This window comes from Somniosus microcephalus, chromosome 27, assembly GCF_052327205.1.
Source record: "Somniosus microcephalus isolate GS21.2 chromosome 27, FLI_Smic_1.0, whole genome shotgun sequence".
Lineage (NCBI taxonomy): Eukaryota > Metazoa > Chordata > Chondrichthyes > Squaliformes > Somniosidae > Somniosus > Somniosus microcephalus.
Window position 1 is genome coordinate 10,305,095 of NC_141013.1, and position 19,203 is coordinate 10,324,297.

Consider the following 19,203-nt stretch of genomic DNA (forward strand, 5'->3'; position numbering starts at 1 on the left):
AAAAAGAACGAACACAAGACTGTCATGACCACTGGACATCCCAAATCACTGTTGGTTTTAATGATGTTGGCTGAGGTATAAATATTGGCCAGGACACCAGGGATAACTCCCCTGCTCTTCTTCGAAGTAGTGCCATGGGATCTTTTACGTCCACCCGAGGGGGCAGACGGGGCCTCAGTTTTAATGTCTAATCTGATAGACGACACCTCTGACAGTGCAGCGCTCCCTCACTACTGCACTGGAGTGTCAGCCTAGATTTTTGTGCTCGAGTCTCTGGAGTGGGATTTGAACCCACAACCTTCTGACTCAGAGGCGAGGGTGCTACCCACTGAGCCACAGCTGACACACTAGCACAAATAGGACGGAGATGTCTGGGCTTCTAGGGCTAGGTTGCCCGAGGGCTGCATGCGGCCCACGAGTTGCAATTTGGACACCTCAGCTCCAGCATGCGTTTATTTTAAATTAATGACATGGTAAGCTCAGTGATTCCTTCTTACCTGATTCACCAAGATATCACTGATCTTTTTAATGAAGAAGTTCCGGTCACTGTTTGCTACCAGCGATTCTTTTCTCCTCTCTAGAATCCGACTGAAGAACTGTGTGTGAATGTCGATCAGATCCTCCAGGCAGGGAAAGATGCGATCCACCATTGAGGTTTCGAACTGCAGCTCCTCAGTCATCCCTTTGCTGTAGACATCGGACATGATCTTCAGGGTCCGAAGATGATGCATTTCCGTCTGCATCAACTCTGCAGAAACAAATCCACAATCAGTCAGGTGCCAAGAGTAGAGGGTTCCGCACGAATACCAGTGTGTTCACACTGTTCCTTACGTATACAATAGAGAGCATCCTGACGAACTGTATCACAGTGTGGTATGGCAGCTGTAGCTCCTATGACTAGAAAGCCCTGCAGCGAGTAGTCAAAACTGCCCAACGCATTACCGGCACCCGGCTACCGACCATAGAGCACATATACCAGAAACGCTGTTTACGGAGGTCACTGACCATCATCAAGACCCTACCCACCCCAGCCACAGTCTGTTCGCCCTCCTGCCATCTGGGAGACGCTACAGATGCATTTGCACCCGTACGACCAGATTTAGGAACAGCTTCTTTCCCATAGCTGTCATCCTACTGAACTCTACAAATAAACTCTAAAGCCTGCACATCTGCCAATGCACTTTATTATGTTTATGGTTATGTTTATGTTTATGTATTACAAGCCAAATGAATGTTGAATGTCTTAATCTAAATGTACACTCTCGGGAGCCGCAAGCCTACATTTCGTTGTACTGCACTTGTGCACTAACAATGACAATAAAGTTGATTATTATTATTATTACAATGGCGTTTGCATTTTATCAAGAGTTTTTGCATACATTTTCCATTTCCCCCCTTACTCCAGCTGCTAATCTCTCATAGAATAGTACAGCACAGAAGGAGGCCATTTGGCCCATCGAGTCTGCGCCGGCTCTTTCGAAGAGCAATCCAATTAGTCCCACTTCCCCCGCTCTTTCCTCACATCCCTGCAATTTTTTTCTCCTTCAAGTATTTATCCAACTCCCTTTTGAAGACTACTATTGAATCTGTATCCACCGCCCTATCTCTATTTCTCTGGAATTTCCTCTTGTTCCCCCTAAGCTCCGAATACACACACTTTCTCCACCCTCCATTCTCACTGTGCCAAGACTTATTTTTAAACTCACTGCCCTCCTCCTCGACCCGACAACACAGCAATTCCTCCCTCTGTTTTCCCCAAACTTGGTTCCCACCTAACCGCCACCTCTCAATTTAGCTCGTCTTCCCGCTCACTCTTTTTAACCTGAGTGGTGCCCTTCACTGAAGGTTCATCGATAAAAAGTGAAAGCAACTCATCAAATGATGAGCGCAAGGAGGGAACTTTTCCATCCGAGAGGTTATCGAGATGTAGAAAGGACATTGAAGCACACAGTATAAATGGATTCAAGAGGCAATCAGATGCATTCTGGAGAACGGATTGAGGGATATGGTGAGAATGTGGGTAGGTGGGGCTCATCTACAAAAAGGGACGGGACTAATTGGGCCTAATGGCCTCTTACTAGAAACATAGAAGATAGGAGCAGGAGTAGGCCATTCGGCCCCTCGAGCCTGCTCCGCCATTCAATGCGATCATGGCTGATCATCCAAATTCAGTACCCTGTCCCTGCCTTCTCCCCATATCCCTTGATCCCTTTAGCCTTAAGAAATATATCCAACTCCTTCTTGAATATATTTAATGAATTGGCCTCAACTGCCTTCTGTGGTACAGAATTCCACAGGTTCACCACTCTCTGGGTGAAGAAATTCCTCCTCATTCTGTCCTAAATGGCTTACCCCTTATCCTTAGACTGTGACCCCTGGTTCTGGACTCCCCGACCATTGGGAACATCCTTCCTGCATCAAGTCTGTCCAGTCCTGTCAGAATTTTATAAGTTTCAAATGAGATCCCCTCTCATTCTTCTAAACTCCAGCGAGTATAAGCCCAATCGACCCAATCTCTCCTCATACGTCATTCCTGCCATCCCAGGTATCAGCCTGGTGAATCTTCGCTGAACTCCTTCCATGGCAAGAACATCCTTCCTCAGATAAGGCGACCAAAACTGCACACAATACTCAAGATGTGGTCTCACCAAGGCCCTGTACAACTGCAGCAAGACATCCTTGCTCCTGTACTCGAATCCTCTCGCTATGAAGGCCAACATACCATTTGCCTTCTTAACCACCTGCTGCACCTGCATGCTTACCTTCAGCGACTGGTGCACAAGGACACCCAGGTCTCGTTGCACTTCCCCTTCTCCCAATCTATTGCCATTCAGATAATAATCTGCCTTCCTGTTTTTGCCACCAAAGTGGATAACCTTGCATTTATCCACGTTATACTGCATCTGCCATGCATCTGCTCCTACAAATTCTTATGCATCAAAGTGGCCCCATTTAAAATAGGAATAAATGCCAACTTTTACCATAGATAACATCCTGCCGTTTAATTACTTCTTTCTTCTGCTGGCACACAAAACTGTTGTCCACCACCAGACTCCAGGAGTCCGCTTCCAGCTCTTTAGCATCCGACTCGAACTCTCCCATCAGCTGTCCATCCATGACATCTGTACCTGTGGGAATGTGGAGTACAAATGCAGAGTCTGACAATAAACACCAATATCCAGCACGTACTGTAACTACATCGTCACCACATTCACACACACGACTGGCAGTAATGTTTCAGAGGTTCAACATTTCACTCTGATGACCAATGAAATATCAAATAGCAAAGGGGTAATTACAATGGCCCTATGACACAAGCTGAAGACATCTGAACTCTCAAAATCAATGGGGCACAATTCTTGCTCTTTAAAAGTACCTTAGATTAAATGTTATTTAATGACCAGTGTAAATTAACTTTCAAACCATTGATCTGCTGTTACATTATCCTACTGTACAGGACCAGACCCGCGACCTCTTCCATCTAGCAGGACAAGGGCAGCAGGCGTGTGGGAACACCATCACCTGCAAGTTCCCCTCCAAGTCACACACCATCCTGACTTGGAAATATATCGCCGTTCCTTCATCGTCACTGGGTCAAAATCCTGGAACTCTCTCCTGAACAGCATTGTGGGAGTACCCTCACCACACGGACTGCAGCGGTTCAAGGCGGCGGCTCACCACCACCTTCTCAGGGGCAATTAGGGATGGACAATAAATGCTGGCTTTGCCAGCGACGCCCAATCCCATGAACAAATAATTTAAAAAAAGAATAAAGTAGATGCATTTTAAATATGGGCAGTACTGGTAGTTCATTCAATGGAGCCTTACACTCTTAACTTTATGCATGGTGCAGGTGTTAAATTTGCTAAGTTACATTCTGTAGCAGTGACTGAGCTTCTTTCAACTCGGATCTTGGGAGACCATTACCCAAATGGGTTTGGAGTAGAATATGATCTTTGCTAATTATGCATAACTCAGTACTAAGATATTCAGGGGTGGGTTCTGACCAGAATGGTTAGATTTTGTGTTGTGTGCAGCCAGATATCGTCGGCCCAGCTCCGGGTACCCCTGTCCTCAGCCTTTGAAATGATGCTCTGTGAGCATTAGTATATGGACCGAGTATGAAATGGGCTAACGGTCTCCATTAAAATAGCAGTCAAAGGAATATTATTTGAAGGCATCAAGCTATCATTTGCACAGCACAGTTTCAAGGGCTTCACACGCAGTGGGATTCAGTAATCATCTTCCCTTTGGAGGGATGCCGTTGTCTTGCGAGTCTTACCAGGACCTCAAACCTGGCACTAAGCTTATGGTCTACAGGGCAGCAGTGATACCCGCCCTGCTGTATGTTTCAGAGACATGGACCATGCACAGCAGGCACCTCAAAGCACTGGACACGTACCACCAATGCTGCCTCCGCAAGATCCTGCAAATCCATTGGTAGGATAGGCGCACCACGTCAGTGTTCTTGCTCAGGCCAACATCCCCAGCATCGAAGCTTTGACCATGCTCGATCAGCTCCGATGGACGGGTCATTGTCCGCATGCCCGATACGAGACTCCCAAAACAAGCGCTCTACTCGGAGCTCCGGCACGGCAAGAGAGCCCCAGGTGGGCAGAGGAAACGCTTCAAGGACACCCTCAAAGCCTCCTTGAAAAAGTGTAACATCCCCACCGACACCTGGGAATCCCTGGCCCAAGACTGCACAAAGTGGAGGAGAAGCATCCGGGAAGGCGCCGAACACCTAGAGTCTCTTCGCCGGGAGCAAGCGGAAGCCAAGTGCAGGCAGCGCAAGTCAACCCAAGCACCCCACCCACCCGCCCCTTCAACCACCATCTGCCACACCTGTGACAGAGACTGTAGGCCCCGCATTGGACTCATCAGTCACCTGTGAACTCATTTTTAATGTGGAAGCAAGTCATCCTCGGTTCCGAGGGACTGCCTAAGAAGAAGAAGATTGCCAACACTTTGTGTTTTGTCAAAAGGGGATTCCGTTTTGTCTCCTTACGGTTTTCATCAGCGCAGTTTCAACTTCATTTCGACTGTTCTGAGGGCGCTTAATTAAAAAGTTTTAAAATAAAAGGAACAGTACAAGGCCCACGTGGACCTCCTCTCACTAAACACTACTCTTACCTTCATCAGTCAGCGACTCCATCGACTCCGTCACTTGTTTTATGTGGTTTAGAGAATCGGTTGACTGAGACAAAACCCGCCAAGAAGAAAGGGAGGTTTCATCAATCGCAGGCCTGAACAGGGCAAAAAAAAAACAAATTCAACTTGAGTAAAGGGAATAAGCTGAACTACAACAGACACTAAAGTACAAAAGGAGCGGCGCCTTCATGAAAATGATGCTTTGTCGAGTCTCCCAATAGCTTCGTGTGCCTGTAATACTGGACCGTTCAGACCAGAAGGTCTAGTTTGTGCTGAATTAATTGAGATGAGCCAAAACAGCAACTGGGGAACCACAACTGTCCTTAGCACCACGAGGCTGCGGAGGAGATAAATCAGTTAGTGGTCCTGCTCCTGATTGCTGACTGATGCCTGCATAAAAGTGCAAATGTGAGTAAAGACACGATCCACATCATCGTGACACCCTGATGATACAGGACGCATTCCCCCCCCCATCCCCCACCCCCTCTTAACAAAACACATTTCATCTTTAAGGAACAAATGTGCGGGGGCCCCAGCTTTGTCATTTGAAAGTTCCTCTCTCTCCAGGAGGCTGGTGAAGCAATGATTCACTCGGGTGTGAAATCCCCATATGGTGGGCAATGAGGCAACCCAAAAAGTGAACGTTGATATTTCCACACGCGACATGAAAGCACTTCCACTCTATTCAACTGCCGTTACAACTAAAAACATGGAACCTCCTTACGGTCGGACTCTGTAAACCTACAAATTTGCTCGCCAACTCAGTTTTCCTCTCCCACTTTGCTTGTGCACAGCCTGCCCACTAACAAGTGTGCCATTTGGCACTCCTCCTCCAGCCCAGATGGTGCACTTACAGCAATGCTGCAGAGTGGATTGTAGGTGTAAGCAAGAGAGTTCACAATTGGAGCAGCACTGTGAATGTCAACAAGGTGCAACAATTCCAGCAATAGGAACAAGGCTGCACGTCATTTGTCAGATGAGTAGGTGCCTACTTCTGGGAAGACAAAGGCCATCTGTTAAATGTGTGCACTATCGGGCAAACAAACTCTGTATGTGTGGATTCCTGAGTAGCTTGGCTTGTCCACTCAACCATGGCGGTGGGTTTCTGGGTTATCTGGTTGATGATGCAAAAAAAATACTTGCAGAAGCTTCCACACAGGCAAGTTTATATAGGGCTTTGTTGAGACCACACCTGGAGTACGGTGCACAGTTTTCGTCTCCTTTCTCAAAGAAGGATATACTTGCCTTAGAGGGAGGGCAACCAAGGTTCACTAGATTGATTCCTGGGATGAGAGGGTTGTCCTATGAGGAGAGATTGAGTAGAATGGGCCTATACTCTCTGGAGTTTAGAAGAATGAGAAGCGATCTTATTGAAATGTATAAAATTCTTAGCATCTACCCTGTCAATCCCTCAGAGGCCGTTTCTCCTGGTTGGAAAATCTAGAACTAGGGGGCATAGTCTCAGGATAAGGGGTCAGCCATTTAGGACTGAGATGAGGAGAAATTTCTTCACTCAGAGGGTGGTGAATCTCTGGAATTCTCTACCCTAGAGAGCTGTGGATGCTCAGTCGTTGTGTATTCAAGGCTGATATCAATAGATTCTTGGGCACTAAGGGAATCGAGGGATATGGGGATCGGGCAGGAGAAGTAGAGTAGATGTAGAAGATCAGCCATGATCTTATTGAATGGCGGAGCAGGCTCGGGGGGCCATATGGCCGACTCCTGCTCCTATTTCTTATGTTCTTCTGTTCAGTCAAGGAAAACAACAACAACTTGTATTTATATAGTGTTGAGATACCGCGGCAAATGTGGGAGTCGAGACCAGAGTTAGTAAAACACAACTGCTTTAATCAACCTCATGGCAAAGAGGAACTGGAAAAGCCCGCGCATCCACTTAAATACTCCCCAGACAGGACGTGCTCCCGGCAGCCTGTCCCTGCGGGAAACAAGTTGCTGGAGGAAAGGGCCCCCAGCTGGGGGCGTCTGCTTAAACTGTCCGTGCCACCGTGAGCGGATTATGTCCAGTGGTGGCGTGTCGCCACAGAGCTCCCCCCAGAATCCGCTTAGGAGGAGTGGACGAGTCGTGACGGTGGTCTGATGGTTCTGCTGGAGCGGCTCTGAGTGGTCGCCGGTCTAGTTGGTGGGGCCGGGCGGTTCGCCGCCGGCTGTGCTGGCTTGCTGGCGGGATGGCCTCTAGTTGGAGGCCGGGCCACGGGGACCTGTTCCCCTGGTTCTGTGTGCGCTGGTTTGGCGGGACGTGAGGTGCGAGTTCGCCGTGTCGGTTGACCGGAAGTGGGGCGAACTGCTGAGTGGAAGAGAAAGAGTTGAGCCGCTGCTGTTCGGCCGACCAAGGCGTGGTAGCCTCCGGAAGGAATTCGCCTGGGACGCGCAGCGGTTGTCCGTAGACTAACTCCGCTGCCGAGGACTGGAGGTCTTCCTTGACCGTGGTGCGTAGGCCTAGTAGCACCCACGGTAGGCGGTCAGTCCAGGTATTGTCCTGCAGACCGGCGCGGAGTGAGGCCTTGAGTGACCTGTGGAAGCGTTCACACAGCCCATTGGCCTGCGGGTGGTACGCCGTGGTTCGGTGGAGCGTCACCCCGAGGTTGCGTGCTGTGGCAGTCCAGAGTTCGGAGGTGAACTGGGCGCCTCTGTCGGAGGTTATGTCGGCTGGTACGCCGAGCCTTGCGACCCAGGTGTTAACGAACGCCCTGGCGATGTCGGCTGTAGTGGTGGAGGGCAGCGGCACTGCCTCAGGCCAGCGTGTGTAGCGGTCGACCATCGTGAGGAGATAAGTTTGGCCTTGCGATGGCGGCAGAGGACCGACGATGTCGACGTGTATGTGGTCGAAGCGGCGGCTGGGTACCTCGAAGTCTCCCAGGGGTGCTTTTGTGTGTAGCTGTACCTTAGCCCGTTGGCAGGCGAGGCAGGAGGTGGCCCAAGTCCGAACATCTTTGCTGAGGCCGCGCCAGACGAAACGCTGGGAGAGGAGTTTGACGGATGCGCGGGCACCCGGATGGGAGAGCGCGTGTAGCGCATTGAAGATGCGGCGGCGCCAGGTTGCAGGGACGACCGGCCTGGGTTGGCCGAGTGAGACGTCGCAAGTGACTGCCGTGGCTTCGGGCCCGTGCGCGACCTTGGCTAGGCGTAGCCCTGGCAGGCTGGTAGCCGCCGAGAGGAGGTCTGGGTCCGTGAGCTGGGCCGCTGCTAGTTGCGCGTAGTCGACCGCGAGGTGATTCGCGCAGATGGCGGGATGGGAAAGGCAGTCGGTGACAACGTTGTCTCTACCGGAGACGTGCTGGATGTCCGTAGTAAACTCGGACACGGCCGCGAGCTGGCGTTGCTGCCTAGCGGACCAGGGTCCCATCGCGTATGTGAGCGGCTTGTGGTCCACGTACGCGGTGAAGGGGCAGCCTTCCAGGAGGAACCTGAAATGGCGGACCGACAGGTGGAGCGCGAGAAGCTCGCGGTCGAAAATAGAGTATTTGACCTCCGGGGGGCGCAGTTGGCGGCTGTAGAAGGCAAGTGGCTGCCACGCGCCATTGACCCACTGCTCGAACACGGCTCCGACCGCGTGGTCGGAGGCGTCGGTAGTGAGCGCGACCCGGGCATCGGCCCTCGGGTGCGCGAGCAGGGTGGCGTCAGCGAGCGCGTTTTTGGTGGCGTCGAAGGCGGCTGACGTGTCAGTGGTCCAGGCTACGTCCATCTTGCCGGGTTTACCTCGGAGGGAGTTGTATAGGGGCTTCATGAGGGCTGCAGCTCTGGGGATGAACCTGTTGTAGAAGTTCACCATCCCAAGGAACTCCTGGAGGCCCTTGATGGTTTTGGGGCGGGGGAATTGCTGGACGGCCTGCACCTTGTGGGGCAGGGGGACGGCCCCAGCAGGGGTGATGTGGTGACCGAGAAAATCGATCTCGGTTAGGCCGAATTGGCACTTCGCCGGGCTGAGGATGAGCCCGTGTTGGGCTAGGCGCCCGAACAGGATGCGAAGGTGTTCGAGGTGTTCCTGTTTGGAGGAGCTGGCCACGAGAATGTCGTCTAGATAGACGAATAGGAAGTTCAGGTCCCGGAGGACTGAGTCCATAAGGAGCTGGAAAGCCTGGGCTGCATTCTTGAGGCCGAAGGGCATCCTCAGGAACTCGAACAGGCCGAATGGGGTGATGACGGCCGTTTTGGGGATGTCCGCGGGGTGTACGGGGACTTGGTGGTAACCGCGCACCAGGTCGACCTTGGAAAAGACGGTTCGTCTGGCCAGTCGGGCCGAGAAGTCCTGGATGTGTGGCACCGGGTATCGGTCGGGGGTGGTGGCGTCGTTGAGGCGGCGGTAGTCCCCGCAAGGGCGCCAGCCTCCGCCGGGCTTGGGGGCGATGTGGAGGGGCGAGGCCCAAGGGCTGCTGGAGCGGCGGATGATGCCGAGTTGTTCCATGGTGGTGAACTCGGCCCGCGCGATTTCCAGCTTGGCCGGGTTGAGTCTGCGGGCGTGGGCAGAAACCGGGGGGCCGGTGGTGGGGATATAGTGCTCCACACCGTGTTTGGCCGAAAAGGTCGGGTTAGTGAGGGTGGGAAACTCGGCTAGAAGTGCTGAGTAGTCGTCCGTGGCTCTGGCGAGGCAGTAGGTCGTCAGGCCGGCCGAACGGGCCGGGGTGAATGCGCGGGGATGGGGGCCACATTGTTGATGTCGACGAGGCGGTGCCTCGGAATGTCGACAAGGAGGCCGTGGGCGCGTAGGAAGTCGGCGCCGATGAGTGGGCAGAGGACCCTGGCTGTGAGGAACTCCCAGCGGTAGCGGCGGCTTGCGAGGTCGAGCGTGACCATGCGGGTGCCATATGTGCGGATGTCAGAGCCATTGGCTGTGGCCAGCGTGATACCCCATGTGCCGCATTGGATTTCGAGGGCGGAGGCGGGGGTGATGCTGTGCTGGGCCCCTGTGTCGCACAGAAATCGGCGGTTGGTTATGTCGTCGGTGACGTACAGTAGAGGCCCCTTTTGCCCCGCGGCCATCGCGGGGGCCGGTGCGGGGGGGGGGGGGGGGTTTGAAAGTGCACGGTGGCGTGCAGTGTTGGGCCCTAGTGCCAAAACGGGTGTGGTAGTAACAGTGACCCGGAGTGGTAGGCCGGTCGGGCCTAGTGGGCCGGGAAGACCACGTGGTCGTTGCCGTGAGGTCGGGCGCGACGTCGCAAGCGGACTGCGCAGAGAGCAGCCGGTCGGTCTTTTCGGCTATTTCATTCAGGTCCGTGGAGCCAGACTCCACAATGAGCGGGCGGATGCTGGCGGGGAGCTGCCGAATGAAAAGCGTGCGAAAGAGGGCGCCGGTGTTTTTGTCGTCCGAGAGGGACAGCATGTGGGAAAGCAGGTCTGATGGTGAAGCGTCACCAAGGCCGGGGAGGTCAAGGAGTTGGCAGTTGCGCTGGTAAGAGGACGTTTGAAATTTTTTAAGGAGCGCAGCCTTCAGATGTTCGTACTTGCCTTCCACTGGTGGAGCCTGCAGTGCTGCCCAAACCTTGGGGACTGTGGCATAGGTGAGAGAGGAGACGAGGTGGTCGTACTTTGTGGCGTTGACTGTAATGTGTTTCAGCCGGAATCTGGACTCAGCTTGAACAAACCAGGCTTCGGCCAGGTTCTCCCTGTGGTAAACCACTTTTATCGTTCACTATCGTTACACTATAGTTATCACTGTTATATTGTTATCACTGTTCTCACTGTTGTATCACTATACGAGGTCGCCTCTTGTCACGCTGTTATACCTGGGCTGACCATCACTGACTCCGCCCATGGCTCCACCTACCTGCCCAGGTATAAAGGTAGTCGACTGGCTGGTATTCCTCCTTGTTGGATCCGATCACCCATGAGGGTGGGCTCTGTTATTTAGTCAATAAAAACCTATAGTTACTTTCCTAACTCGTCGCTTTTCATTGGACGAATTGATAGGTATATCACTCCCAAAAGTCCGGTAGTTTAACCGTGACTGTGTTTGTATCCGCCATGCTAGCTTAGGATTCGTCCTGAGCGTCGGGGTCACCAGTGTTGAGATACCGCGGCAAACGTGGGAGTCGAGACCAGAGTTAGTAAAACACAACTGCTTTAATCAACCTCATGGCAAAGAGGAACTGGAAAAGCCCGCGCATCCACTTAAATACTCCCCAGACAGGAAGTGCTCCCGGCAGCCTGTCCCTGCGGGAAACAAGTTGCTGGAGGAAAGGGCCCCCGGCTGGGGGCATCTGCTTAAACTGTCCGTGCCGCCGTGAGCGGATTATGTCCAGTGGTGGCGTGTCGCCACAATAGCGTCTTTAACGTAGTAAAACGCCCCAAGGTACTGCACAGGAGTATAAGACAAAAGATTCAACACTGAGCCACATAAGGATAAGGATAAGGATAAATTAGGGCAGGTGACCAAAAGCTTAGTCAAAGAGGTAGGTTTTAAGGAGCATCTTAAAGGAGGAGAGAGAGGTAGCGAGGCGGAGAGGTTTAGGCAGGGAATTCCAGAGCTTAGGGCCCAGGCAACAGAAGGCACGGCCACCAACGGTTGAGCGATTAAAATCAGGGAAGCTCAAGAGGGCAGAATTAGAGGAGCGCAGATATCTCAGGGGGGGGGGGGGGTTGTGGGGCTGAAGGAGATTACAGAGATAGGGAGGGGCGATGCCATGGAGGGATTTGAAAACAAGGATGAGAATTTTGAAATCGAGGTGTTGCTTAACCGGGAACCAATGTAGGTCAGCGAGCACAGGGGAGATGGGCGAACGGGACTTGGTGCGAGTTAGGACACAGGCAGCCGAGTTTTGGATCACCTCAAGTTTACGTAGGGTAGAATGTGGGGGGCCAGCCAGGAGTGCATTGGAATAGTCAAGTCTAGAGGTAACAAAGGCATGGATGAGGGTTTCAGCAGCGGATGAGCTGAGGCAGGGCAGAGACGGGCGATGTTACGGAGGTAACTCAGCACTCGATTATATCTAGACTGAATAACCAAGAATGCAATAAGGATTAATGATTGTTTTATTTTTGTGGTATGGGGGGGGGGGCGGCAGGGGGTTGGGGGAGGAAGAGGGGCTACCTATCCCAGATTACAAAAATGTTTTCCCCTACCTCCGTGACCACGTTGCCAATCAACTCCTGTAGCTTTTTGAGCCCCTGCCATTGCTTTCTGCGAAGCCTCTTGTGACCGTCTGCTATATTCAATGTGCTATACAAGTGAAAGCTGTTGCCATTTCCAGTTCATTAATGCAACTCTCTCGCGCAATCATTCAGCACTTTCATACAACACGATACAAATAACCCAACTTACCCTGCGATATTGGCTATCGACATACTCTTGGAGAGTGATCGGTAGAGGGGCATTTTCCTATTGGGGGCAATCAATAAGTTGTCATCTTGAAGGATTATTGCTGACCTTGGGCGTTCTTTGGGTTGGAAAGCTAAATATATAGAACACAAACACAGCAGATAAACATAAAATCATAACAAGGCCATCCTACCCCTATCGATCTAGAACAAGATCAGCGTAAACATAAGGTAGTGTATACTAGATGCAGGAAGGATGTTCCCGATGGCAGGGGAGTCCAGAACCAGGGGCCACAGTCTAAAGATAAGGGGTAAGCCATTTAGGACAGAGATGAGGAGGAATTTCTTCACCCAGAGACTGGTGAACCTGTGGAATTCTCTACCACAGAAGGCAGTTGAGGCCAATTCATTAAATATATTCAAGGAGGAGTTGGATATATTTCTTAAGGCTAAAGGGATCTGGGAAGAAGGCAGGGACAGGGTACTGAGTTTGGATGATCAGCCATGATCTCATTGAATGGCGGAGCAGGCTTGAGGGGCCGAATGGCCTACTCCTGCTCCTATCTTCTATGTTTCTATGTATTGTGGAACAGGATATCCAAGCTTTAGTTGCTGTGGGCTGCATAGGCACATATCACAAAGCCTCGAGATTAATTGTCTTCAATTTGCAGATAGCCCAACTTGCTGATACTAACTGATCTCGGTGTTCAGATTAGGATTTAGCTATAAATGAGGATGGTACTAAAAATAGCCCTTTCCAAACCCCTAGGTCCACATAACCCCAACAGGGCAAAGCAGCAGATAAGAAATACGAGAAGAAGTAGGGCTGGGCTTTGATGGCACTATTGCCAGGGCCCAGGTACTGCAGGTGGTCATAGGGCTACATCCTAGGAAGACCCGTCATGGAGTCCCTTTGACCAATCAGATTGGAGAACCAGAGGATAGAAACCTTTGACCAATAATATCAAAGAACCAGAGATCAACCAAACATGTCCCAAAATGTTAACAATCAGATTCCATGAACCACGGTCCTTTCAACAAATCAGGTGTCTAACATTTAAGATTGGTAATTTTTGCATCTGAACCAATCACATTCTACCAAAAAAAAAATTCTGTGGCATACAACTATCCTTCCAACAAAGTACCCTAAAAATAAAATTCCTATTATAAAGGCTAAATATTCAATAATTCACAAAAACAAAACCACAGACTGCACTATAAAATCTTCCCTACCCCACCTTCCAAGTTCTCCAATGTCTGCCCCCAGCATTGTGGAAAACCAACAGCCTTAACTCCATGTACAAGTGTCTCTCCTTGACTTCAGACCTCCACGTGCTCATCGCTCAGCTCGCCTTTGAAATCCTGAACAACGTCAGCCCCAGATCCAGATAGCTGGCAGTAAGCCTTCACTTTGAGAGCCATTTTTCCTGTGCAGTGGCTCTTGAATCTTGCCCCGGGCTCAGGCGGAATGATCCTGGCTGACTCACTCAGGTTCCACCGTGCTAACGGGACATTAGTAATACCCTTACAGCATATAGCAATGTTACCTATAGGCTTAGTTAGCACATTGCTGCCAAAACCCGATAGAAAACAATAATCACACTTCTGCTTTAGTCTTGTGTAGTTATGTTTCTTGAATGCTACTTTCAATTCATCACCTTAAACTGCTACCATCACTAGTGACAGACACCAGTGTTCCACCCACGCAGTATACAGCTCAAAATGCTCTCCCCAAACAAAGTCCAAGGCTGGAAGGCCAAAATCTATAACTGCACAATTCAAGTGGAGACAATATGAACATTTCACACTCTAATCAAAATGGTAAATCATAATGACAATCCTGTAACCTATTATTTGGGTCAAATATATTAATACCCCCCCGGGTACTATATACCGTGAGCTCTAAATACAGAGCAAAGATACCTACGCTTGTTTCGCATGTGGACAACAATGGGTAACGTTGAAGAATCTTGGGCCGTAGGGGATTTTTGTTGCTGAAATAAAGAATTTGGCGTAAGTTCACACCCTGCGTACGACATTGGAGAATATACAGATAGTCACAGACTCATCTTACAGCTTCCCACCGGTGGGCTTGAGCACTGACATTTCACAATAACGGTGACATTTTAGGAATAGTCTAGGCAGCCAACATAATTCCAAAGGCGAGACAGTTCAAAGGATATATATAGATGAAGAAGACCATTTGATCTCCCCATCACGACTTCCAATTATGTCTTAAATTATTCTAGGGCTTTTGCCTCCAATGTTCTCCCCAGAAGTTCATTCCACGCGCTGATTATTCTTAGTCTGAAGATCTTCCGGACATCAGTCCTAAATTTGTTTTGCACCGATCTGAACCTAACCCTGCCTGTCCATCGTAGTTTAACTTGCAGTAATGTTTCGATTTCGACCCTCTATGTTACCTTCTATATCTCTACGAGGTCCCTATCGGAAGCTAGGGATCAGTCTCATGGCTGCTCGCTCCACTGCTCCCAGGCTTTGATACCTCAATTGTGACCAAAACTGGACAGAACACTCGAGGTGCGGCCTGTCATCTCTGCGATCCAATGATAAATTTAGCTCAGGCCAACGGAACGCAAGTCTGCTGGCTGTAAGGCCCCTATGTGACACGAGGTTGGGCAGACTCAATCCAGCTCCTTAAGGGGGTGGACGCCAGCACAAAAACAACTGCACTAGATTAAGAATCTCACTCAGAGGGGCCACAGGATTTATAGTATGGGAACTTTCGTTGGGCCTACGCGTGTAAGGGGCAATCTTCTCAAGTTAGGGCTGAGAAATATTGCCTTTCTTGTCCTGAAGACATCCAATTAAGCATTTTTGCAATGTACTCGCTGTTGTAATGTAGGCAAATGTGGCAGCTAATTTGAACACAGCAAGGTCCCGCAAACAGCAATGAGATTTTATGACCAGATTTTTTAGTGGCGTCGGTGGAGGAAGAAATATCTGTCAGGACACCGGGACAACTCCCCTGTATTTCTTCCAATAGTGCCACAGGATCTTTCATGTCCACCCGAGACCAGTTGGGGGCCTCGGTTTCATGGCTCACCCGAAGAACAGCACTTCCGACTGTCCGGTACTACACTGAGGTATCAGCCTGGAACATGTGCTCAAGCCTATGGAATGGGTCTTGAACCCACAACCTTCTGACTCAGAGGCGAGAAGTGCCACCCCTGCATTATTGGAGCCTTACTCTACATCACAACTATGCCATACATGACCTGGAGGTGCATGGTGCTGCCCAGAAATTCGGGTCCCCACGCGTGAGTGCGCACGGGGTACTCACGCGTAGGCCCAACGAAAGTGCCGGTTTTGTGCATGCACTGCGCATGCGCGGGAAACCGGCACTTCCGTTCCCCTGAAAGAAGGGGTTAAGAGGTGGAACGCATGCGCGGGAGAGGCAGCGCGTGCGCATTGAACTTACGTTTTTTTTTCCAGGTTTCTCCGGGAGGGTAGGTCTCCATAAGTTAGACATGTAAAAAGCAGTCGCAAGGCCTGCTTTTAACAAGGTAAGCGGTGAATTAATTAAAATTAAAACATTTTTTCCACAGGTTTATTATTTTTAAACACTTTAAAGAAAGGTAAGTTTATTTTTAGCCCTGTTAGAAAATATATTAATTTTTTCAAAAATTTAAATTATTGTTTAAAATAGTTATTTCATGTAATTTATAGTTATTTTAAAAAGGTGATTTAAAAAACAAAATTATTTGAAGTTTTAGTGATGTTTTGGGGCTTATAGTATTTATAGGTTTGACAGCTCTTCCTGTCAAACTTATGAATGAAGCATTCCCTGCTACCATTGGCTCTCCATGGCCCACGTGATCCCAGGGGACGCATCGAACTAACTGTGCCCCTGGGATACGCAAGCACTGTGCGCCGGCCCAGATCGGAATTCCATGGGGGCCAGCACAACGGCCGGCGCGCAAGGTAAGTGCAGGTCGGAGGCTTGCACCCGCAGGAAGCCCCCGACCCGAATTTCTGGGCCATAAGGTGCCTGAAATGAAGGGCGTATTCCATTCCCGAGCACCGACATCTCTCACCTGGACGAGTACAAAAACCCACCGGGAACAAATAAGCGCTAAAATGGCTTCCCAAACTACACAAGAAAGGTTGAGAGAATAAGTACCTTCTGTTTAATCTTGTTACAGGAGGGCAGACTGTCCCTGCAGCCCTTGTGGACTTGTGCATTACAACCTGAAGAGAGAGAAAAGTTCAACAAGCTGTTAAGAGAAAAGACTTCAACCAAATTCAACTGCAAGAAACTAAACTTAAACCACTATAAATATATATATTTTTTAAAGAAACAGTTACCCATTAAAGCGAGCAGTAATTTTTACGCACCCAATTATTTGTGGTGGATTCAGAGAACAGGATGCAATGAGATGCAAGTAGAATAACCACCACAGCTTGCATTTATATAACACCTTTAGTGTAGTAAAATGTTCCACGGTGCTTCACAGGAGTGGAATGAGAGGTGATCTCATTGAAACTTATTAAATTCTTACGGTGCCTGACAGGGTAGGTGCAGAGAGGATGTTCCCTCTGGCTGGGGAGTCTAGAATTAGGGGTCACAGTCTCAGGATAAGGGGTCAGCCATTTAGGACTGAGATGAGGAGGAATTTCTTCACTCAGAGGGTTGTGAATCTTTGGAATTCTCTGCCCCAGCGGGCTCAGCCATTGAGTATATTCGAGACAGAGATCGATAGATTTTTGGATACTAAGGGAATCAAGGGATATGGGGATAGTGTGGGAAGTGGAGCTGAGGTAGATCAGCCATGATCTTATTGAATGGCGGAGCAGGCTCGAAGGCCCTGATCCTACTTCTTATGTTCTTAATCAAACACAAAAAGACAGAGTAAAACACATACAGAGCAGAGACGGAGTGAAAGGGATACACAAAGGCAGAAAGATTTAGAATCAGTGAAGAAAGAGCTAGCAAGAGCGCACGGAGGCAGAGAGATACAGAATGGGAGAGTGAGAACACCAAAGAAAGAGGGACAGACAAACAGGCTGAAGGATAGTGACACACACAGATAAACAGGCTGAAGGATAGTGACACACACACAGACACAAACAGGCTGAAGGATAGTGACACAAACAGGCTGAAGGATAGTGACACACACACAGACACAAACAGGCTGAAGGATAGTGACACACACACAGACACAAACAGGCTGAAGGATAGTGACACACACAGACAAACAGGCTGAAGGATAGTGACACACACAGACAAACAGGCTGAAGGATAGTGACACACACAGACAAACAGGCTGAAGGATAGTGACACACACAGATAAACAGGCTGAAGGATAGTGACACACACAGATAAACAGGCTGAAGGATAGTGACACACACAGATAAACAGGCTGAAGGATAGTGACACACACACAGACACAAACAGGCTGAAGGATAGTGACACACACAGACAAACAGGCTGAAGGATAGTGACACACACAGACACAAACAGGCTGAAGGATAGTGACACACACAGGCACAAACAGGCTGAAGGATAGTGACACACACACAGACACAAAAAGGCAGCTTTGAATGAGTGATTCAGACACACAGCAAGCCCTACAAACACTGCAAATCTGAAGCAAAAGGAGCAAATGCTGGAACTACACAGCAGGTAGTGAGTAAACACTTGAGAGAGAAAAGACTAAATATTTTGCAGAGCCTCTTCATCAGAAGGTGAAGTGTCTCACCCGTAAGATTAAAGAGACACACATAAGCAGAGAGATCATTCAGAAATCTAGTTTTTAAAAACCCAGTACTTGGCTGTTAAAATCCTTTTAACAACTTGCATTTATTTAGAACTTGCCTCTAACGTAGAAAAAAAAGTCCCAAGACGTTTCACAGAGGTGCAAGAAATAAATAATGAGCTAAACAAGGAAGGGTGACCAATAGCTTGGCCAACGAGGTGGGTTTTAAGGCAGGCCTAGAGGAGAGGACGGAAGTGGAGAAAGAGAGAAAGAGAGAGAGAGAGAGAGAGAGAGAGAGAGAGGTTTAGGGAGGGAATCCCAGAGCATGAGGCTTGGGTGGCAGAAGGCACGGTCACCAATGATGGGGCAAAGGGAGGAGAGGGATGCAGAGAGGAAGAACATGAGAAATAGGTACAGGAATAGGCCACTCGGCCCCTCGAGCCTGCTCCGCCATTCAATAAGATCATGGCTGGTCTTGGGCCCAGAGCCACTTCCCTGCCCGCTCCCCATAACCCTTCACTCCCTTATCTTGCAAAAACCTGTCTATCTCCACCTTAAATGTATTTAATGACCCAGCCGCCACGGCTCTCTGGGGCAGAGAATTCCACCGATTTACGACCCTCTGAGAAGAAATTCCTCCTCATCTCAGTTCTAAAAGGGCGACCCTTTATTCTGAAACTATGCCCCCGAGTTCTAGATTTCCCCACAAGGGGAAACATCCTCTCTGCATCTACCTTGTCGAGCCCCCTCAGTATCTTATATGTTTAAATATATATATGTTTAATAATATATATATGTTTAATATATCTCTGAAGAGGAGCAGTCAGTTTCACCATAGTGACCGCTAAAGGATTTACTGTCTATAAACTGGGATTTATTAATCTCGGTCACGTGTATGTTCCGAGAGAGCGATCAGCCTTTACCTAGAATCGCCCCCTCCCTACTCTCTTACAACGTGACGGGTATCAGACGGGTGATTGCCCCAGTAATTACCAATGGCTTTATTTAGTTATAACATGAACCATTTTCTGGGCAGTCTTCACACCGCCAACCAACGCAA

At 49.6% G+C, this 19,203-nt stretch overlaps 1 protein-coding gene across 5 annotated transcripts in view; it reads right to left on the reverse strand.

Annotated features, from left to right (window-relative positions):
- LOC147099964 (A-kinase anchor protein 13-like) overlaps positions 1–19,203 on the reverse strand; it is a 482,784-nt gene that overhangs the window by 37,136 nt on the left and 426,445 nt on the right. For 3 of the 5 annotated variants that reach the window (XM_085968506.1, XM_085968507.1, XM_085968504.1), the window contains 6 exons: positions 16,568–16,635; positions 14,351–14,417; positions 12,428–12,557; positions 5,134–5,246; positions 2,982–3,158; positions 498–748 (listed from right to left, as the gene is read on the reverse strand). In XM_085968506.1, the coding sequence (XP_085824632.1) occupies positions 498–748; positions 2,982–3,158; positions 5,134–5,246; positions 12,428–12,557; positions 14,351–14,417; positions 16,568–16,635 (806 nt within the window). The remainder of the gene's footprint in view (positions 1–497; positions 749–2,981; positions 3,159–5,133; positions 5,247–12,427; positions 12,558–14,350; positions 14,418–16,567; positions 16,636–19,203) is intronic. The other 2 variants (XM_085968508.1, XM_085968505.1) reach the window with 1 other exon arrangement.